Consider the following 24,353-nt stretch of genomic DNA (forward strand, 5'->3'; position numbering starts at 1 on the left):
CTGTACGGCAGGAAAAAAAAAAAAAAAAAGGAGAAAAACTTCTAATTTTTATTTTTTACTTGTTTTTCCAAATTCTTTGCCCCATGATTTCTGTTCTTAGGTTATGCCATGGAGAACACACGGCAGTATGGCAGTACTTGAAAAGAGAGGAAGAAGAGAAATGGGAAAGGTAAGCTGCAAATACCACATTCTCCATATACTTCTCTGATAGATATTTTCTGTTTCTCGGGCACCCGGTAAATGAAGTGCTATTCAGAATACATGATGATATAGGATTTTCCACATAAATTATTCTATCCTTGGGTGATATGATCTATTTTCATTAATGATTAATTTATGAAACCTACGTCATCCTATTTTCCCTCTGCACATGTTCCTAAAGGTTTTGACTTTAAGTCACATCTGCCTACCCACTGGGAAAATCAAGTCTATCCCTAATTACTGATTAATGTGACAACCAAGTACAGGTCGAGTATCCCTTATCCAAAACTCCTGGAACCAGAATTGTTTTGAATTTTGGAATTTTTCAGATCTTGGAATATTTTTATTATACCAGTTGAGCATCTCAAACCCCAAAATCCAAAACCCAAAATGTTCCAATGACTATTTCCCTTGGGCATTGTGTCAACGTTCAAAATAATTTTGGATTTTGAAGCATTTCGAATTTCAGATTTTCTGATTTGGGATGCACAACCTGTATACATTAGGCAATAGTATGTTTTCTACTCTAAATTCTACAGTACAGTCATTATTTTTATCAGTAACTTTCTATCACCTAAACTATATTTGGGATCTTTTTTTCATCTCTGGACATTATAAAAGAACTAAGGAGCCACACCTTGGGTCAGACCTATGATGTTAAGTTTATGCTTAAGTTCTAAGTTAGAAAATTACATTCCCTCCTTCAATGTAAATATTTTTTTGAAAAGCTATGGGTCACAAATTTAATTTGTAGTTTTATTCGAGGCTCAAAATGGGCCAACCTCATAATCTTCACGTGACAAACTGGTTAGGGAATGAAGGGCATGCTATCCTGGGGCTCTCCTGGGGGTACGATACACATGCAGGTGCTGTGTGAGTCCACAGGAACTGTGGCTACTCGTTGAAGATTACAAGGAGACAACCTGAACTCATACAGAGCACTTCCTAATGAGAGCCTCAGAGGTGGCTTCTGCGTAAAGCGGAACCCTCTCTAGCACTTAAGAGTGTTCCCGCAGGGGCTGGCTGACAACCTGGGAAGCCTGAGGGGCCTCTCAAGTCAGCTCTGACTCTATGATTTGCTTTACTAAAAGAAAGAAAATATATTCAAAGCATGCACATATCTTCCCTGTATATGGCAGCTTTCAGAAAGAAACAGAGTAGAAAGAACACCAGCCCAGGACCCAGGGCAGGTCAACCTGATCTCAGTTTGCTCAGCTATAAAATGGGTGGTAAACTGGATGGCAAGACACCTTCAAGTTCTGAGGACCTATGCACATAATTCATTTCCCTGTGCCTGTCTCGTGCCAGAACCTTGTGGAAAAGGTAAAAAGACATAGAAGGGCACCTGACTTAGAAAGCCTCTGCTCAGTGGGGTTGGGCTAATGGCCTGAAGCCTGAGCCCAGGGTGGATGGGGACTCCACATGGGACAGCTGAGACCCCAAATGGTCCTGCCATCTCATGTCCAGATGCATGGGGCTCCGATTTCCACATTCATCATCACTTGCCCCTCAGGACCCAGGGAAACAGCAAGGAAAAGTCCCAGCAGAGCCAAGCTAGCCTAGGAAACACTCATAAATTCACAATGAGTCACTTAAAAGTGTCCCAATATAGCATGCCACAGTCAGTGTGGACATTGTTTAGACTGCTAATATGCACAAGCACCTAAAAATATGAATTATACATTTGCAAATACCATATGCACCACATAACGATGCTTCAGTCAACAACAGAACACATACACGACAGCGGTCCTGTAAGATTATAAATGAGCTGAAAAGTTCCTATTGCCTAGTGGTGTCTTAGCCATCGTAATGTCACAGCACAGCACATTACTCATGTTTGTGGTGTTGCTGGTATAAACCGGGCCTCCAGGATAGCCCTGGTTTATCATATAAAGGTGTATGATGATGTCCTAGACCTTCATATTCACTCACCACTCCCTCTCTGACTCACCCAGAGCACCTTCCACTCCTGCAAGCTTCATTCATGCTTAAGTGCCTTATACAGGAACACCACCATTTTTAGTTTTTAAACCACAATTTTACTGTTCTTTTTCTATGTTTAGATGTTGTTACATACACCAATACTCACTAATTTGTTTTAATTGCCTACAGTATTTAGTACAGTAAATGCTCTACAGGTTTGTAGCCTAGGGGCCAAGGTTATACCATATCACCTAGGTGTATAGTAGGCTATCTCATCTAGGCTTGTGGAAGTACATTCTATGATGTTTGCACCATGAGGACACTGCCTAACAACATATTTCCCAGAACACATCCCCATCATTAAGCAACGTGTGACTATAGATCCTTACCATGCTTGTGTTTCAGACTTTGAAACATCTACTCTGCATGACATAATCCCTAATTACAGCAGTATTCCTTACATGAATCCTATGTGAACATAGTGTCTGCAAAAAGACCAGCTTTCCAAGAAGAAAAAAAGGGACCAATTCTGATACCACATTGGCTGTTCACATGAGCTGAACCAGCAAAGCTTTGCTCCAGCAAAGCTTTCCACACATCATCTCTGCAAACACAAGAAAGAACAGACAATGAACAAGCTTGGAGAAGAAAGCTTTGTTGGAAAGATATATACCATATGAGAAGTTGATCGAAGGACTTTCAGCTCTCGCAAGAGCTTCATATTTTGCTTATTCCCTGTCATCAAAGCACCATGTCTTCACTAAAGAATAGAAACAAAATGTTTCTTGACATTACATCTAATAACAAGTATAGGCATAATGATCAGTAGTACTTAAGACAATTCAAATTCATGGGAGGTTTTTCTGTGATTTATTGGTGAAGTAAAAATTACATACATAGTATAGGTAGCAGATAATTAAAAATCGATTCTAACATACGTCTCAAAACAGAAAACAATTCTGGATAGACATTCATATAAAAATGTCACTTTTAATATGAAGTCTTTAAACTGGGAGTTGTTTTCTCTAGTACATACAGCTCTTATCCCCTGGGTGTTCAGGGGTCCCTCTCTAGTATCCTTTGAAGCAGAGGTGAGAAGAAATGCCCTAAGCACACCTGCAATTATTCTGTCCACACCTGTCAGCTCTCGGTCAGCAAAAGCTGCTGTTATGTGGACATGGCTCCTCTCACCTTGAGGTGAATTTTTTTTAAGATATCAAAATCTAACTCCTTTGTTCGAAAGATATGTATCATATGATAAGTTTTTCCTTCATACTACTTTCTCTAAAAGAGAAACATGTCATTGGGAATTTTATTAATAAAAATCATGATAAATAGTTGCTCCTGTATTTTAAAATCATCAGACTGCTAATATGCACATGCATTTCTAAAAACATGAATTACGCACTTGCAAACAGTTCTTTATTACATTCATGTTTCAGATTTTGAGACCACTTTCTGTGTAATGATGTAATCACTAATTACAGTGATACTCCTTAAATGTATCCCGTGTGAAAGCAGGCCTGAGCTACGGCACCTTCAGAAAACACCCTTAGAAACTGCTTACAAACACATCAAGACAAAGGGAAATGTAATGTATTACTTTTAGAAATAACTAGGTAGTAGACCAAAATTTAGGACTATGCAAATGTTCCACACATCATCTCTGTAAACACAAGAAAGAACAGAGAATAAACAAGCTTGGACAAGAAACTGACAAGATAATAAATCAATCGATCTCTCTCTCTCTTTCATATTATTCCAGTTTGATTCAACTTCTACAACTCCTTCAAAACAACTCTCTACATGGAAACCTCTAAGACTTTCCTGGGCCTCTGGCAAGGTCTTGAAAACAACATCTTAGATGTCATGGTTTCCCAACCAATAACATTGACTTTGAAGTGGAGACTGAGATGGGGTTTGGTCATCAAAGGCACAGTTGAATGGGAAACCTCCAGATCTTCCTCAGGGACAGCGGTTGTTGTAACGTGCTCTGCCGGTTATTAATTCAAACTTTAAAATGCAGTCTACAGTACCAGTCTCAGGAAACGGGCCTCCAACAGCATCATCTCGGCTAATGGGGACCTTCCTGGGCATGGACTTAAAGAAGCTTGGCAGTGCTTTGCTACTTTTGACATTATTTATTTAACTTTCAGAAATCCAGTCAAGTGTTCTGGCAGTGGGAAGGCATTACTGGTAATCACGGGTGACTAAATGATTCTTTCAGCTAATATTAAATATCTAGTATGTTTCATGACAGCACAATGTAGTCACACCTTTCTTGGATCTTTCTGTGATTTTTTACCTAGAATCTGCAAAGCAAAGGGCTGCTGGAATCTGTCTCTGGATAAGTCATTTTCTACTTCGTAAGAGGAGGTTACAATCTTTTTTTCCCGGCACACTAATTCCCCACAACTGATGATGTAAATGGGCTATTTTTCTTCAGTAGATGAATAACACAACACAACAATGGGAAGCTAAGGGAGGTGATCCGAATTCTTAAACAATCATGCAAAGAAAATGACACACAGTTACGCAGGCGCACTGGTTTTAATTCAGTGCAGGTACCCCACCCTGCCCCATCCCACTTACGGGTGGCCGGCCGGCTCTGCTCTGGCTGTGCACTGTCCCCGGACTGGGTGCTGGAGACTGAGGAGACGCTGGAGGTCCGGACAAAGCCAAACGCCGCCAGCTTGGCTGCTGGGAGACGTGAGTATCCAGGAGGACGGAGACCAGATTTCGGGAGATTGGATTTTGCAGCATTTGAACTGGAAGCCTTCTTTAAATCTGCTAAAACGAACCCAAATAAAATAAAAAAATTATTCTCGGTTCATAATGAGTTAAAGAATTCCACAGATTGTGAATTCAAACCCAGTTCTATCATAAACAGACTAAAATTAATCTTGCCAGGTTTGATTCAACACATCTAAAATGGACCGTGGAAGAGAAAAGCCCCTTATACTGTGGGTCAGGTACCTCAGAGAACTCAGACAGGAGGTGGTGCAGCCCCGGCCTGGACACGTTTACCATCTACTTAGGCAGATGAATTGAGGAAGACAAATAACTCTATCTTAAGGCCATAAGAAAAGGTATCAAGTGCTTGAGACAATGAGTGAAAGTGAATAGTTATTGTTGCAAGTTACCCCAGATTTGTGAAATTGAGATACACCTTAAATTTTGACATACAGTGGGCAAAGAACCACTGTGGTGAATGTTCACTAGTAATTTTAAGCAGTTTGTAATAAGTCTTAGGAAAAACATGTACAAAGAATCATCTAACTGTCTGCTGGCTGCAGGAATGAGGAGGAGACAGTGTAGACTGTGGAACAAGCCAGGCTGGAATATTAGCTCTCCCAATGACGAGCTGTGTAATCTCAAGCCCTTGCCCTAACACTTAGAGCCACAGTTTCCTTTCATTTAAAGATTGGGAATGATAACACTAACTTTGCAAATCTAGTATAAATATGACTGCTTATATCACAAGAACTCGATATGTGCTCAAACTGATGTTAGATTTCTTTTCTCCTTTTCCCACTATCTGTTATGTCAGTCCAAACTTCAGAATTAGTTCCCAGATATGTGCAAAGTCAGCTTGTTTTGAAATAATAAGGCATCAAGTTATAAATCTAGCATCTCAGCATCCCCATACTCTAAGTCTGAGCCAGGCTCCAGCAATAGCAACTGCGATGATTATAACACTACGAGAAGGCTCTCAGCACCAGAGAGAATCAGAATATTGTCAATATACACATGCTCCTTCATAGGAAATCTAAAAGGCCCAAGCTTCCTCGTGTGCTGTAGTGCTGTATAACTGTCCTCACTGATTCCTTTAACAACTTTCACCAGCAGGGCTATTTACCATGAGTGCCTATATACTGATCATTCAGTAGCATTCTTATCCTAGTCAACTCTTCATTATCCAGTGAAATATTTACCAGGTTTCAGAGTAAACGAGGATTTAGATTAAATGACCCATTTGAAAAAAAAATTCCATGTCTATAAATCCATGAAGAAACCACACATTAGAAAGCATCTATGTGTGGAAATACAGAGTACGGCAACAGATGATACACTGGGTCGAAATGGCACATAGAAAAGGACCTCTTCCTCTGCCAGCAGCTCCCCCGAAAGTGAGGCTATGGAGAGCCGTGTGTCCAAATAAAGGCAGAAGCTGCACAGCTGTGGGTTCCTGATGCCTGAGTCAGGACTAGGATGGGGAGGAATCAAGTGAGCGCAAAAGGAAAAAGCAGCAAGGAGCTGGGGCTACAAATCTTCCCAACTCAAGCCTGTCCTAGTGCTTGGGACAAGCGCAAAAACAAAAAACAAAACCTCAACTATGAAAAAGAAGAAACAACACACTAGCAAGTGGTAACAGCCCATTTGTATCAGCAATTTATGCCACGTTTAATGACTCCATATTGCTGTTCTCACATTATTTTGAATATTTTTAGTTCAGGTCCCCAGAACAGTGAAACTGTCCCTATATATCAGATATCACGTTCACAGTGAATTTACGCCAAATTGATTTTGGATGATGTCTGTAGAAAAGGAAAAGAGTTGCTAAATATCAGATGTAATTTCAACAGTAAGTATACTCTAAACCCACTACATTTTGATACTATTTTAAGTCAGCTATAACCTCCTTTCTAACCTAGGTAATCAATAATTATGCCAAATCAAATGAAGAGAATATGAACAAAATAATTTTTCTGAAAAACAAACTATATTTTGGAAGAAAAGTTAAATTCAGAATTTTTAAGAGTACCTAGGCATGCAGTAAACATTTAATACTTAGTCAAGAATGAAAACTAAGTTTGTTAAATCATTACATAAGACAAGTCACTGAACATGTTCAAAAAGAAATTTATCTTATTCAACACTTATATTCCGTTATTGTTGATTTCATCAGTAGAAAAGCAGCAGTGGAACATGTAGAGGGGGGAGGACAAGCAGCACAGGATCCCAAGTACACAGGAAGCCAGTCTCTAAATTGCTTTCTAGCTTTTGCTTTCCCATAGCACAGGTCTTTATTTTAATAAAGACACATATGGGCTGTGTGTTTGTGTCTGTGTGTGTGTGTGTGTGTGTGTGCGTGTGTGTTTACATGACTTGCAAAGTATACCTTGCCCCCAACTCTCTGTGAATACAATTTTTGTAAATTTAATAGTACCTGTATCATACACTAAGTTACTATATAATGGTCTTTCCTTCTAGCAGATTAATCTCATGAATATTATACATGCCTTCAGGCTTTGCAGAAGCAAGTCTTATTCTTTTTATACCACCAGCTCCTAGCACAATGGTTTCCACAATGTATTTGATAAATATTTATTTGAAGTTTACATTAGTCAAGCTTGTACAACACAAATTTAGCCCACAGTATAAGTCAAATATCTCTACTAGTCTCTACATGAGAGTTAGTCTGGAGTAGAGCTCAAAAGTCTGCTTTTTAACAATCACCTCAGTGATTCTGATTCAGGTGGTCCCTGGATCTTTGAAAACTTCAACAGAATATGCCAACTCACCCTGTGAAATAACTGCATTCAGCTGTTCTGACTGAATGTATCTTAATTTAATCTTAGTTTCTCATAAGAGGGACATATTTATAAAAATATATACTCCTGGCCGGGCGCAGTGGCTCAAGCCTGTAATCCCAGCACTTTGGGAGGCCGAGATGGGCGGATCATGAGGTCACGAGATCGAGACCATCCTGGCTAACACAGTGAAACCCCATCTCTACTAAAAAATACCAAAAAAAACTAGCCGGGCGAGGTGGCGGGCGCCTGTAGTCCCAGCTACTCTGGAGGCTGAGGCAGGAGAATGGCGTAAACCTGGGAGGCGGAGCTTGCAGTGAGCTGAGATCAGGCCACTACACTCCAGCCTGGGCGACAGAGCGAGACTCCATCTCAAAAAAAAAAAAAAAAAAAAAAAAAAAAAGTCCTTACTATTTCTCAAACTAGTCCAGTGTTATGGACTGAATGTCTGTTCCCCGCCATCCCCAAAATCACAGGTTTAAATCCTAACTTCCAATGTGATGGTATTTAGAAGTGGGGCCTTTAGGAGATAATTAGGTTATAAGAATGGAGCCCTTGTGAATGGGATTAGTGCCCAAGTGCCCATATGAAAGAAGCTGGAGAGCTAGCTCCTTCTGTTCCCACTGTGTGAAGATATAATGAGAATATAGTGGTCTGCAACCCTGATCTCAGACTTTCAGCCATAAGAACTGTGAGGTATACATTCCTGTTTTTATACACTACCCTGTCTATGGTACTTTGTTATAGCAGTGGGAATGGACAAGGACATTTAGCATGTCAGAGGAATATATGTTTCCAAGTATTTAGTGTTCTTGGACTATTCAACAATATAGTCTTTGACAGAAATACAAGTGTTACAAGTGCATAATAAGCCTTCAATATACCAATGATAAATATTACAGGAAAGCTGAGGTGGCACATAAAAAAGACAACTTCCAGAATGGTGACATGAGGTTCTCCATGGACACTCTTCCCGGTGAAACAAACATAATGAGTGAAATAACATTTAAAATATCAACCACCATTTAAAGTTTCCAGAAATTGTTCGATGAACATGTAGCACGTAAAGAAACATTTATATAAGAAACTCGACTAAATCCAGTAAGAACAGTGACAGTCAGTGGCACTTGAACCACAATCCACTCTCTTCCTCCCCGACTATCATCACAATATAATGGAAGCTCTACTCTGGATGGGTGTGGCCAAAAGGACGGGTTTCCTCTCCTAGAGTCAAGGACTATAGCATCTCCCTGGGATGGGCAGGCCACCGCCATTTCTCACTGCAGCCCCACTCCCAGCTCCATGTTGTAGGGGCTGAACTACATGAGAGAGTGGTCAAAATGTCAGGGAACCTTCCTTCACTTGGCCCAAACATGTAAGCCAGAGGTACTACCCCAGGCACAGCAGGCCAAACAATACTGGGGTCCCAATCACCATTTCCCTAGAAGTTCAACACTAGAGAGAAAAAGAGAGAAGACTAGAGGCTACTGCCCCTACCTTGCACCTCACTTATAAACCAGGAGTGTCAATCCAAGAGAAGCAGTCCACTGTCCCCAACCCCAGCTTCAGAATGGTGACTGAGAGATTCTGCCCAAGCATTGAGGTAGGCCATAGGAACAGAAATCTCTAGAGTCCTCTGCAAAGGAATTAACTTTGTTTGGAACAAACTGTGGGGAAAGTTCAGGTCTAACAGCAATCTCAAAAACAATAAAGACTTTTTATGGTAAGCAATTAGGAGGAGGCTGGTAGCTCCATGAAGCAAAATAATAAACTGTAGACAAGGTAGTTTATTAGAGAGAGCCAAGGAACTAACTGAAAAGAGCTACCCAGGGGTCAGAACTAACCTCAAAGAGTGGCTTTAAAAACTACCCTTGAAGGCCGGGCACGGTGGCTCAAGCCTGTAATCCCAGCACTTTGGGAGGCCGAGACAGGCGGATCACGAGGTCAGGAGATCGAGACCATCCTGGCTAACACGGTGAAACCCCGTCTCTACTAAAATATACAAAAAAATAGCCGGGCGAGGTGGCGGGCACCTGTAGTCCCAGCTACTCAGGAGGCTGAGGAAGGAGAATGGCGTGAACCCGGGAGGCGGAGCTTGCAGTGAGCTGAGATCCGGCCACTGCACTCCAGCCTGGCCAACAGAGCGAGACTCCGTCTCAAAAAAAAAAAAAAAAAAAAAAAAAAAACTACCCTTGAAAAGGAGCTTGAATTTAACTGAATCAGACTATGGAATAATGTATGCCCCAGGACACTGTAGAAAATTATGGAGCAATCAGTCAGTAATTAGTGGAACCTGACAGCTGAATGTGATACCCAAGGGAGGAAGACAATGTAACACAGATCAGGGAAAGACAGCCCTGGTAAAATATTGTCAGTGTGACTGTGTACATGCCCAAGGCTATGGCTTCTGTGGAGTGACATTAGTGAATTCACAATGCAAGGGAAATAGGCTTCACTATAGTAGATCAACCAAGTTGTTAAACAAATAAATAAGCAAACAACAAGCCCCAGAGAGGAAGAGAAGTAATTAGTAGTCAAAGATGCTACAAAAATTATCTAAAAGTTCCATTACAACAAAAATAAAATGAGACACACAAAAGAAAAGAATACAGGAATAGTTGATTCAGACACAAGAAAAAAACAGGCAACAGAAACTGCCTATGAAAAGACCCAGCAGTCAAAAACTTCAAAAGAGCTCTTATAAATATAATAAAATAACTAAGGAAATTACCCTTAAAGAAGTAAAGGAGCTATGATGACTATATTTCATCAAATAGAAAATAACAATAAAGAGAAATTATAAAAACCAAATGGCAAGTTTGGTGTTAAAAAGCAAAATAACTAAAATGAAAGATTAACTGAAGGGCCTCTACAACAGATTTGAAGTGGCAGAAAAAAAAAATCAGCGAACTTGAAGATAGATCAATACATATTACACAATCCAAGGAACACAGCGGAAAGACATGAAGAAAAATAAGCAGCGCCTCAGAGAGACGTGGAACATCATTAAGTGCAACAACATACAGAGAATGGATGTTTCAGAAGGAAAAAAGAGAGATAGGAGCAGAAAAAATATTTAAATAGTCCAAATCTTTCAACACTTATTTAAATGATTAATGTTTACATCCGAAGCTCAAGGAAACCCAAATAAGGCAAATGTAAAGAGATCCACACCTAGATACACCATAGTAAGAACTGTAGAAAGATAAAGAGAAAATCTTGAAAGCAGGAAGAAAAGAATGACTCATCATGTACAAGTAAACCAATAGCTTAACAGCTGATGTCTTATCAGGAACAATGGAGGCTATAAGGCAGTGAGATGACTAATTGCTGGAGGAGAAAAACAACTGTCGACTCAGAATCTTATTTCCAGCAAAACTATCTTTCAAAACATTAAGCTAAAATAAAGGCACTGTCAGATAAACAAAAACTTGGAGATTTGTTGCTTATAGACCCACCTGATGAGAAATACTAAAGGAAGTCCTTCAGGCTGAAAGCGAGTGATATCAGATGATAAATCCACACAAAAAAAGCAAAGGGTACTGGTAAAAAATAATTATGTATATTTCTTCTCATAACTGACTTAAAATGCAATTGTATAAAACAATAGGCATACAACCGTATTATTAGGCCTATAATACATTGAAACACAATATTTAACATTAACAGCATAAAGGAAGTGGCGGGGGCAAAGCTGTATTATAATACGGAAATGACACCACACAGTAACTCAAATTCACAGAAAGAAATGAAGAACATCCAAAATGGCAAATAAAAAGGTTAACATAAAAAATTACAAAAATATATTTTGCTCTCCTTTATCCTCTGATTCTTTAAAAGATATATTATATAAAGTAATAACCAAAAATATCTTTCATTGGGTTTGTAACATACATTGATGTAATACATATAAGAATAATAGCACAAAAAAGGGAGAAGAGGGAATAGAGGTTTACAGGAGTAACATTTCTGTATCTTACTGAAGTTAGTATAAAACTTAAGTAGGACTTCAGTAAGTTGAGATGTATATGGTGAGTCCTACAGCAAACAATAAGAAAATAACACAAAAAATATAGTTGAAAAAAATACCAAAGGAATTAACATGCTATGCTAGAAAATATCCACTTAATGCAAAATAAAGCACCAATGAGGAGCAGATAATCGAAAAAAAGACGTGAGACATACAGAAAACAAAAAGTCAAATGGCACATGAATATGTAACTATATTAATAACAGCATTCAATGAGGACTTATTAAACAATCCAATCATAAAGCAGAGACTGTCAGACTGAATTCTTTTAATGATTCATGCTGTCTATAGGAGACACCTTAGGTTCAAATACACAAATAGGTTAAACGTTAAAGGAAGTAAAAACACAGGCCATGCAGAGAGCAACCATCAGAAAGCTGGGATGGTTGCCCTCCTATCAGATAAAGTAGGTCTTAAAAGAAGAGATGAAGAGGGATAGTTCATAATGATAAAAAGGTCAGTGCATTAAGAAGATACAATTATTATAAATGTATATGCACCTAACAACAGATACCCAAATTACCTCAAGCAAAAATGAATACAATTGGGAGGAGAAATAAACAATTCAAAGTAATAGTTAGAGACTTCAATATCTCACTTTTAATAATAGAATGAGGCAGAAGATAAGGAAATAAAATATCTGAACACTATAAAGCAACTAAACCTAACAGACTTCTATAAAACATTCCACCCAAGAGAAGCATAATACATATTTTTCTCAAGTGCACACAGAATATTCTCCAGGATAAACTGTATCTTAGGCCATAAAACAAGCATTAATAAATTAAAAAGGATTGAAATCATACAAAGTATGTTCTGTGGTCATAACAGAATGAAATTAAAAATCAATAACAAGGAAATATGGGGAATTCTCAAATATATGAACAAACATAAATAACCACTGGGTCAACAATAAAATTGAAAGGGGAATCAGAAAATACTAAGATGAATAAAAATGAATGACATACCAAGGCTTATGGGAAGCAGCTAAAGCAATGCTTAAAAAGAAAATTATAACTGTAAATGCCTACATTAAAAACGAAAAAAGAGGCTGGGTGCAGTGGCTCACGCCTGTAATCGCAGCACTTTGGGAGGCCGAGGCAAGCGGATCACGAGGTCAGGAGATTGAGACCATCCTGGCCAACATGGTGAAACCCCGTCTCTACTAAAAATACAAAAATTAGCTGGGCATGGTGGCGTGTGCCTGTAATCCCTGCTACTCAGGACGTTGAGGCAAGAGAATCGCTTGAACTAGAGAGCTGGAGGTTGCAGTGAGCTGAGATCCTGCCACTGCACTCCAGCCTGGCAACAGAGCAAGATTCCATCTCAGAAAAAAAGAAAAAGAAAAAAGATGTCAATGCAATAAAGTAATTTTTGACTTTAAAACGCTGAAGAAAGAAGAGCAAACTAAACTTAAACCAAAAAGAAGAAAGAAAATAGTAAAGATTACAAGTGAAAATAAATAAAACGAGAAATAAAGCGAGAAAAGCCAATGAAAACAAAATCTTAGTTTTTTGAATTATCAACAGATTTGACAAACCTTTAGCTGAGCCAGCCAAGAAAAACAGAAGGCTCAAATTACTAAAATTAGGAATGAAAGAGGGAACATCACCACTTACTTTGCAGGATCCTATGGGAATATTGTACTATGAACAACTGCATCTCAACAAATTAGACAACCTAGTGAAATGGACAAATTCCACATAAACACAAACTATAAAAGCCGAATCAAGAAGAAACTGAAAATCTGAATGTACTTAAAACAGAGATTGAATTAGAAATAAAAAAAATTCCCACAAAGAAAACCCCAGGCACAGATGTCATCAGCGAATTATATCAAACATTTAAAGAAGAATTAACACCAATTCTTCACAAATTATAACCCCCACCCAAAAAGAGAAGAGAAGAGGAGGGAATACTTCTAAATTTATTCCCTGAGTCCAGCATAACCTTGATACTAAAACCAGATAAAGATATCTCAAGAAAACTATAAATCAGTAACTCTTAGAGATCCAAAATCCTCACCAAAATACTGCACACTGAAGCTGGCAACATATAAAAATTATATACCATGATCAAGTGATATTTATGCTAGGAACGCAAGATTGGTTTTACATATGTAATTAATCCACGTACTATTCCATATTAATAGAAGAAAAACCATATGATCTTAATTGATTCAGATAAACCACATGATAAAAACATTTAAACTAGTAATTAAAGAAAATATATTCAATCTTATAAGGGCTGATTGGAAAAACCCACAGCTAATACGGTAAAAGACTGAATTCTTCCCCTCTAAGATTAAAAACAAGAAAAGGATGTCTGCTCTCACAACTTTTATTCAACATTGTAAGGAAGGTGCTAGCTAGAGAAATTAGGCAAGAAAATAAAATCAGAGACGTGCAGTTTGGAAATAAAAAGGAAAACTTTCTCTTTGCAGATGACATGATCTTGTATATAGAAAATTCCAAGAAATCCACTAAAAAGCTATTATAACTAATAAATGAGTTTAGCAAGTTTACAGAATACAATTCAACATACAAAAATCAACTGTATTTCTATACACTCACAATAAATAATCAAAAAACAAAATTAAGAAAGCAATTTTATTTACAGTAGACCAAAAGGAATAAAATACTTAGGAATTATCATAAACGATCAGACTCCATAGTTTTTTGTGTTTTTTTTTTTTTTGAGATGGAGTCTTGCTCTGTTGTCCAGGCTCGAGTGCAGTGGCAAGATCTTGGCTCACTGCAACTTCCACCTCCTAGGTTCAAGTGATTCTCCTACCTCAGCCTCCAGAATAGCTGGGATTACAGGCATGCGTCACCACACCCAGCTAATTTTTGTATTTTTAGTAGAGATGGGGTTTCACCACGTTGGGCAGGATGGTCTCAATCTCTTGACCTTGTGATCTGCTCGCCTCAGCCTTCCAAAGTGCTGGGATTACAGGTGTGGGCCACTGGACCCAGCCCAGACTCCACAGTTTTTTTTGTTTGTTTGTGTTTTACATTTCACTGCTAACAGTTTCTAGCCTCAATCCCCACTCCTTTGGCCCCATATCTGGGAAAGCTGATAAGAAAGCCCAATGCTCCCTCTTTTGATGCCGGGAAGTGGGGCAGGAGTGAGGGTGGTAATTTAGATTAAAACCACAAAAGCTCCTTCCCACTTGCATGGGAACCCTTATGCTTGCCCCACTCCATAATGATAATAAAAACCCTGAGCCAGTATCTTTCCTTGTTCTCTCAAGCCATTTCAGACGTATGAGAGGCCAGTCCTCTTTCCCCAGAGACTTCAATGATGTAAATCATAAAATCTGTCATACCCTCTTGCTTTGTGTGTGGCATAACTGATACATGATTGTTCTGTCCTCTGCCAGCCAGAGACCTCCACAGCAAATGACATCTCTGCCCAGGGCCTCACTTGGCCCTGGGCCTGCCGCAGAAGGTGCCCCATCCACTCGTCCTGAGGGACCATGCCTGACTTGTGCACCAGCCTGGATCCCATGCTTAGCCTATGACTGGGCCATCTGTGCCCCAGCCCACCTGTGTTACAGCTTGTACCCACATTCAGAGGTTCCCAAGTTCTTGTCCCACATCCAAGAAGAATAAGGTTACTCTGATAATCGAAGGGTGAGGTGGGTGGAGAAGAATTTTATTGAATGAAGGAATAGCTCTCAGCAGAGAGGGTATGTGGGGGTGGGTCACCCACCCAGTGTGGCTGGGTTTGGGGCTTTTATGGGCTTAGAATGGGCCAGTACATGCCGATTGGTTTGTGAGCATGCAAAAAAGGCTAAAACAAAGGCACCATTCAAAGGTGGGCGTGACATAGTAAAAAATCAATTAGGGAAGAGTAGGTATATGTAAAATGGGTGACGGGTGAAAATCAATCAGAGGAAAGCACACCAAACAGAAAGAGAGGTTCTCAATCCGTTCCACGGATTTGACTTGTAGCTTGGCTTTCAGGCTTTAAACTGTCTTTGGCTTGAAGGCTGGGTTTCACTGGGAACCCAATCCTATCTGCCTAGGCATTTGACTGCCTCCTGCTGCTATCATAATCACTCTTGACATCTAAACCAAATTTTGAACAGGGGTTCATCTTACCTCTTCAGGGTGGCTACAAAAACAGGTGCTGGATCAGGATGCTGAGACAATGACCACCTCCACAGAGGCTCTTTCCTAGGGTTCTGGCTTGTTAACAGGCTCTGCTGCCTCCTAGCAAGAATAGACTCTGCACTGTTCCTTCTTGGCTTCTTGTGCTTTGAGCTGTGCTGCTCTGTGCTGCACTGCTGAGTCCTACAGAGGTTTTGTTACAGATAATGCTGAACTAAATTGGAATATTCAATGATTAATTGATTTTTGGAGTAAGAATATGAGACTGGGGTAGGACTTTCTTAAGCTGGCCCTGAGCATGTGTCTCAGTCTGAACCTATCTGTATGTCTAAGAATGAAGTTGTGACTCATGTTAGGCTCCAGGAAAGATTACCCTGTGACCAACTGGTTATGTGTCTCAACTAGGTATTGGCTCCAGATCTATAGAGCACTAAGGGGAAGACTAGATCATGTGAAGATACAAGCCTACTGGGCAAAAGCTCATGAAACAGTGGTCATTAATGGAAAAAAGGGAAAAAGAAACAAAGGCCATAATGTGGAGTACTGAGATCTGCACTCTTTACAAGCAGACAACTCCACAGAACCCTAAACATCTTACTTGCTGTTGCCTATACCTCTGTAGCCACAAAAATCCTGACCCTCAAGCTCGTAGAGAAAAACACCCATGGCACCCTTGTGGCACACCGAAGACGTTAATTCAGACTCTATTTATATTAGTCTGATTGTGTCACTATAAAGAAATACCTGAGTGTGGGTAATTTACAAAGAAAAGAGAAAGGGGCAGGATGGCTGACTAGATGCAGCTGGGGGAGCTTCTCCCACCTAGACAGAGAGAACCCATTGATTAGAACTGCCATATTCCAAGCAGATCTTCAGAAAGAAGGCATTCAGAATCGATAGAGGGAGGATACAGACCCTGGGGCTGAGGAAGAGGAGGCTGGGAACCCTGTACAAAGTTGCTGAGTATCAGAACTCATTTTGGGTCTTAAGTGGCAACCAGAGAAGGGGTGAGTGAGCTAGGAATGGAGTGGCCTACTGTCTCCACAGACCTCCAGGATCCTAGCTGCAGGATACTCCATGAAGCCCACAGATATATTTGCATTCATGGGGAGAACTGCCTGGAGAGCTGACAGAGACAGAACTTCAGTCTGCATGGATCCCAAAGGGTTTGGCATGGGAATGGCTGCAGTGGAGCACAGCACATATGCCCATCCCCAAAGACTTCTTAGAATCCTCTAAGTGGCTTTAGCTTCATTAGCTACCAGACCTGAAGACAGCAGGGCTCTCCTGCCCATAGGACATGACCAGTTTTGTATGGACATCCCCTATATGCTGGCCTCTCCCAGTCCCTGTCTAGCCATGCCCACATGCAGTACAGCCTCAGATGCCCTGTTGAAATGCTTGCTGGAAGCTACCGTCATAGTTCTTTCACTAGGAGCCCCTGCCTTCCCACTGGAACATTTTTGCAGATGGACCCCACCAGTGTGCAACCACCTACAGCCTTCCTTTACTGGCATGTGCTTGCATGCAGCCTTCCCTAGTCACTCCACTGGTGTGGGCTCGCCTGCAGCCCCCTGACCACAGTGTACTCTCCTGCAGCCCCCACGAACCCAGCATAGTAAACTCTCCCAAAGACCCTCCACTACCCCACCAGAGCACTTTTGCAGGCAGCCCCCATCAGAGTGGTGTAGACAGAGTACTAGGAACATCTCGGCTCTTCCGGTACAGAAGATGCTTGACCTCAAGGGGCCAGAGAACAAAAACAAAAGCCTGCCTTAGAAGAGGCCACAACGGGAGGGCTCAATATGGAAACAAATAACTGATACCCGCTATTGCAGAAACACACTTAAGTACCAGCCTACTGGCAATATAAAGTAACTATGCCATCAAGTCTACATAACAACCAGCTAACAACATGACAGGAGCAAACCACGTATCAATACTGACCTTAAACGTAAATGGGTTAAACATCTCATTTAAAAGACAGAGTGGCAAATTGGATAGATAAGCAAGGCCCAAACTGTACGCTGTCTTCAAGAGATCCATCTCACATGCAATGACACCCATAGTCTTAAAGTAAGGAGACGAAGAAAAATGTATGAAACAAATAGAAAACAAAAAACAGGGATTGCTATTTTTATTTCAGAAAAAAAAAAACAGACTATGATTTAATAAACCAACTATTATTAGAAAGGATAAAGAAGGGTATTACATAATCATAAAGGGTTCAATTCAACAAGATGACTTAACTACCCTGAATATATATGCACCCAATACTGGAGCACCCAGATTCATTAAAGACCTCTAAAGAGACTTAGATAACCACACAACAATAGGGTGAGACTTCCACACCTAACTGACAACATTAGAAATCAAAGCAGAACACTAACAAAGATATGTGGGACCTAAACCCAACACTTGAACAAATGGACCTAACAGGCATCTACAGAGTACTCCACACAACAGAAGAATATACCTTATTCTCATCTGCACATGGCACATACTCTAAGATCAACCACACACTCAGGTAGAAAGCAATTCTCCACAAATTCAAAAATACCAAAATCCTACCAACCAACCACATTTTGAGATCACACAGCACAATAAAATTAGAAATCAACACCAAGATGATCACTCTAAACCATAAAATTACCTGAAAATTAAACAACTTGCTCTTGAATGACTTCGGTAAAAAATAAAAATTAAGGCACAAATAAAAAAGTCTTTGAAACTAATGAAAACAAACATACAACATACCAGAATATCTGGGACACAGCTAAAGCAGCATTATGGAAAAAGTTTAAAGGACTAAACACCTACACCAAAAAGTGAGAAAATTCTTTTTTTTTTTTTTTTTTTTTTTTTGAGATGGTGTCTTGCTCTGTCACCCAGGCTGCAGTACAGTGGCGCAATCTTGGCTCACTGCAAGCTCTGCCTCCCAGGTTCATGCCATTCTCCTGCCTCAACCTCTCAAGTACCTGGGACTACAGGCACCCCCACACCTGGCTACTTTTGTTGTATTTTTAGTAGAGACGGGGTTTCACCATGTTAGCCAGGATGGTCTCAATCTCCAGACCTTGTGATCCGCCCACCTTGGCCTCCCCAAGTGCTGGGATTATAGGCGTGAGCCACCACATCCAGTCAGAAAATTTTTACACTAACCACCTAACATTATACCCAGAGGAACTGGAGAAACGAGAGCAAACCAACCTGGAAGGACTCCTTCCTAACTCATTTGATGAGGCCAGCATCGTTCTGATACCAAAACCTGACAGAGACAGATGAAAAAAAGAAAACTTCAGACAAATATCCCTGATAAACATAGATGCAAAAATCTTCAACAAAATACTAGGCAACTGAATTTAGCAGCACATCAAAAAGCTAATCCATCACAATCAAGTAGGCTTTATTCTTGGGATGTAAGGTTGGTTCAACATATGCAAAACAGTAATTGTGATTGACCACATAAACAAAACTAACACTAAAAACCACATAATCATCTCACAGACACAGAAAAGGCTTTCAATAAAATTCAACATTCTTTCATGTTAAAAACCTCTAACAAACTAGGCATTTAAGGAACATATCTCAAAATAACAAGAGCCATCTATGACAAACCCACAGGCAACATCATATTGAATGGGCAAAAGCTGAAAGCATTCTCATTAAGAACTGGAACAAGATAAGGATGTCCACTCTCACCATTCCTATTCAACATAGTGCTGCAAGTCCCAGCCAGAGTAGTCAGGCAAGAGAAAGAAATAAAGGCATCCAAATAGGAGGAAAGGAAGTCAAATTATCCCACTTCACTGATGATATGATTCTAGACCTAGAAAATCCTACAGACTCCTCCAGAAGGCTCCCAGAAATGATAAATGTCATCAGTAAAGTTTCAGAATACAAAATTAATATATAAAAACCAGTACCATATACACCAATAAATTTGAGCTAAGAACCAAATCAAGAACATGATAGCCACAAAAAGAATAAAATACCTAGAACACAGCTAACAAGGGAGGTGAAAGATCTCTACAAGAATTGCAAAACATTGCTGAAAGACATAATAGAAGACACAAAGAAATGGAAAAAATTCCATGCTCTTGGATAGAAAGAATCAGTATTGTTAAAATGGCCATAGTGCCCAAAGCAATTACAGATTCAATGCTATTCCTATCAAGCTATCAATGCCATTTTTCACAGATTAGAAAAAAAAATTCTAAAATTCATATGGAACCAAAAAAGAGACCCAATAGTCAAAGCCACCCTAAGCAAAAAGAACAAAGCTGGAGGCATCACACTAATCAACTTCAAACTATACTACAAGAATACAGCAACCAAAACAGCATGGTACTGATACAAAAACAAACACACAGACCAGTGGAACAGGCTAAAGAAACCAGAAATAAAAACCACACACCTATAATCTTAAAGACTTAAATGTAATACCCATAAAAACCCTAGAAGAAATCCTAGGAAATATCATTCTGGACATATGCCTTAGCAAAGATTTCATGATAGTCTCCAAAAGCAAATGTAACAACAACAACAAAAAGAAATATATAAGTAAGATCTAATTAAAGATCTTCTGCACAGCAAAAGAAACTATCAATAGCATAAACAGAAAACCTACAGAATGGGAGAAAATGTTAGCAAATTATTTATGCAACAAATACCTATCTATAAGGAACTTAAATCAACAAGCAAGAAACAAACCTCATTTAAAAATGGGCAGAGAACATGAATAGACACTTCTCAAAAGAAAACATACATGTGGCCAACAAGCATATGAAAAAATGCTCAACATCACTAATCATCAGAGAAATGCAAATCAAAACCTCAATAACATACCATCTCACACCAGTCAAATGACTGTTTTTTAAAAATCAGTAAATAACAGATGGTGGCAAGACTGAAGAAGAAAGCGAATGCTTATACTCTGCAGGTGGGAATGTAAATTAGTCTAGCTACTATAGAAAGTAGTTTAGAGAATTCTCAAAGAACTTAAAACAGAACGACCATTTGACCTAGCAATCCCATTACTGGGTATATAACTAAAGGAAAAAAAAAGTCATTCTACGAAAAAGACATAGGCATGCCTATGTTCATCATAGCACTATTCACAATAGCAAAAACATGAAATCAACCTAGATGCCCAAACAATGGTGGACTGGATAAAGAAAATGTGGTACATATATATCATGGAATACTACACAGCCACAAAAAAGGACAAGATCATGTCCTTTGCAGAAACATGGATGGAGCTGGAGGCCATTACCCTAAGTAAATTAACATAGGGACAGAAAGTCAAATTTCACATGTTCTCACCTGTAAATAGGAACTGAACTTTGGGTACACATGAACACAAAGGTGGGAATGATAGACAGTGGGATCTACTTAAGGAGGGAGGATGACAGAAGAATGAGTGTCTAAAAACTACCTATTGGGTACTATGCTCACTACCTGGGTGACAAAATTATCTGTACACCAAACTTCAGTGACATACAATTTACTCATGTAACAAACCTGCACATGTACCCTCTGAACCTAAAATAAAAGTTGAAAAATAAAATAACAATTACTAAATAAAAGAAAAACAAAAGAGGTTTATTTTTGCTCATGGTTCTGCTAGCTGTATGAGAAACATGGTATCATCCTCAGCTGCTAGCGAAATGTCAGGAAGCTTCCACTCATGGTGGAAAGTAAAGGGAAGCCTGCATGTCACATGGCAAGAAAGGGAGAAACAGAGAAAGAGGGGAGAGGTCTCAGATTCTTTTAAACAACTGGATCTCCTTGCATGAACAAACTGAGCAAGAACTCACTCATCAGCAAGGGGATGGCACTAAGCCATACATGAGGGATCCATCCACACGATCCAACACCATTAGCCCCACCTCCAACACTGGGGATCACATTAACATGAGATCTGGAAGGACACATCCAAACCATATCACTACTTAAACCCAGTGTTCTTAAACCCTATAAAGTAACCATTGAGGCCAGGCACAGTAGCTCATGCCTGTAATCCCAGCACTTTGGGAGGCCAAGGCAGGCAGATCACCTGAGGTCAAGAGTCCAAGACCAAGCCTGGACAACATAGTGAAACCCCATCTCCACTAAAAATACACAAATTACCTGGGTGTGGTGGTACGCGCCTATAATCCCAGCTACTAGAGGGGCTGAGACAGCAGAATCGCTTGAACCCAGAAGGCAGAGGTTGCAGTGAGCCAAGATTGTGCCACTGCACTCCAGCCTGGGTGACAGAGCAAGGTTCCATTAAAAAGGGAAAGAAGGACAGAAGGAAAGAAGGGAGGAAGGAAGGGAGGGAGGGGAAGGGGAAGGGGAAGGGGAAGGGGAAGGGGAAGGGGAAGCGAAGGAAAGGAGAAAGAAAGTAACCATTGCGTGGGGAGGCCCCTAACCCCGACAATACTGATTTGAACCTCTCTGGAGGAAGGAACTTATAAATCTATGCAAAGTAGAGAGAACGCTCAGTAACAATAACATTGTTTATTTTTTAAAAAAGGAGGGTGGAGGGAAGAAGAAAGAGATGGAGAAAGTAACCAAATATGAGACAGGAAACAAAAAAGTGAATCAGACCCATAGTTGGACCCAATTTGAAATCCAAAATTTACTGAAAGAATTTATACAACATAAGATTTAAAAGGGCACTAACTGGCTTTTATACTTCTGCAACATAGGTTCTGAATTAACTTTAACACAATTTGAATGCACCAACTGGCAAAACTTCATGGCCTTAACACTGAGGCTCAAACTACATTTATTCCTGGGATCTCATTAAATTTAAACAAACTACCCCCTATAATTATAATCTATAATACAGATTTAATTTATAAGTATTTCATCTACAGATTAACATGTTATAATCTTCGGGAGTTACTGAACAAAGAATAGAGGGCACATAAGTATGTTTCACCTTAACTGCAGGGATTACTGTCTCCATTTTCCAGCATCACAGCATTCATTGTCCTAAAATATTCCATAGTGAGCACAGACACTCTGGCCTAATGATCAATATATTTAAATATAATTAAGATTTTGACATATACAAAATTGGCTTGGCAAAATGAGACCCCATAGACCATATCCCTAGTAAAACTAGTTAGTATGGCTCAATGTAAATTTAAACAGGACTTGCAAGTACTGAAATCCATCACATGCCTCCATTGTTCCTTCATATAACAACCCAATTTGGTCTGTTCTTAAAGTTGAAATGAATGACACTACACAGTGGATTATATAACCTTAATGCCATGGTACTACCCAGGAAGGCCCCCAGACACTATATTATTGAATTGACTGACTCCATCTAATCAGCAACTGCAACGTATTTTGCTATTAAAGATTTGGCTAATACGTTCCATTCAGCTCCTATTTCAACCACTTCTTAGTCACAAGTTTCCTTTACCTCTAAAGGAACACAACGTATCTTCACCTGATGGCCATCCACAGGGTACCCCAACAGCCTCGCCATCATACACAAGCCTTTGCAGGGAAGGTCTTAACTGTACCCATCTTTCTCCAAGAGTACAGGCATGACATTAGGTTGATGACATTCTTTTCTGAAGGCATTCATTTGACACACTCATTCAGGACATACAAATAAAAACTCACCGAGGAGTTCACAGAAAAGAAATGGGCCATTGCCCTGTGCATAGTGCAACGTCTTGCCACCATGCTAAATTCCTGAAAATTACTTAGTAAACTGCAAGGCACTCCATCCCCTGACTCTCTTAAGAAACAGCTAGTGATTTCATCAGCACCAAAAATATTAAAGGAAGTTCAGGGTCTTTTAGGCTTTTTTGGGTTCAGGAAGCCAAATATTATTCATTTGTACAATTTATTGTACAATATATGTACAATATTGTACAATACTCCAACAAACAGCTCTAGAATCTGTTCAGATTGCCATCAACATGTATTTCCTTTAGTTCTGAGACTCCTCAGTATAAAAGCTTTAGTAACCTCCTCTCATGCTTCCTGGAGTCTCTACACCACCTAGAATGGCTATAAGTTTCCCCTGGACTTCTGATACAAGAAACTAAACCCCCTGGGACCTGCAATATACAATATAATAATACCAAATTCTGGCCACATGTTGATTTCTCCTGAGAAGAGAAATTTCGGTTCCCTGAACCTATGACCCTCCATACCCAGGTCTCCATTATGCCTTGAGTCATACAAGTGGCACCCTGCAAGCTTGGCATAGCTATTGAGTCCTCCTTGCTACAGAACAGGGCCAAACCCGGGCCCTCTGGCATATTCCATCTGCCAAGTTGTGGGGGGATGGAAGGAGGGCCTCCCCTTAGCTCAGACCTCTGCCTGTTCCCACAGTGCTGGAGGAGGCCACCCTTTTAAGACTTGGCTACCTATGGAGCCACTTGTGATCAATTAATCGACAGCAATGGGAGTTTACATTCTTTACAGACGAAAATGTCACCATCAGACATGATGGAGCTCACTGGAGAGCTGCTACTTTTCATCCCCTAATCAACATGTTTCGAATAAAAGATGGGACCTATCTTAGCTGAG

The 24,353-nt window shown here is 39.8% G+C and overlaps 1 protein-coding gene across 1 annotated transcript in view; it reads right to left on the minus strand.

Moving 5' to 3' along the window:
* Window positions 1–24,353, minus strand: part of MTUS2 (microtubule associated scaffold protein 2) — a 459,381-nt gene that overhangs the window by 371,253 nt on the left and 63,775 nt on the right. The window contains 1 exon segment of the mRNA XM_033236324.1: window positions 4,720–4,917. Coding sequence (XP_033092215.1) covers window positions 4,720–4,917 — 198 coding nt within the window.

Source organism: Trachypithecus francoisi, unplaced genomic scaffold (assembly GCF_009764315.1).
Source record: "Trachypithecus francoisi isolate TF-2019V2 unplaced genomic scaffold, Tfra_2.0 Contig01461, whole genome shotgun sequence".
Lineage (NCBI taxonomy): Eukaryota > Metazoa > Chordata > Mammalia > Primates > Cercopithecidae > Trachypithecus > Trachypithecus francoisi.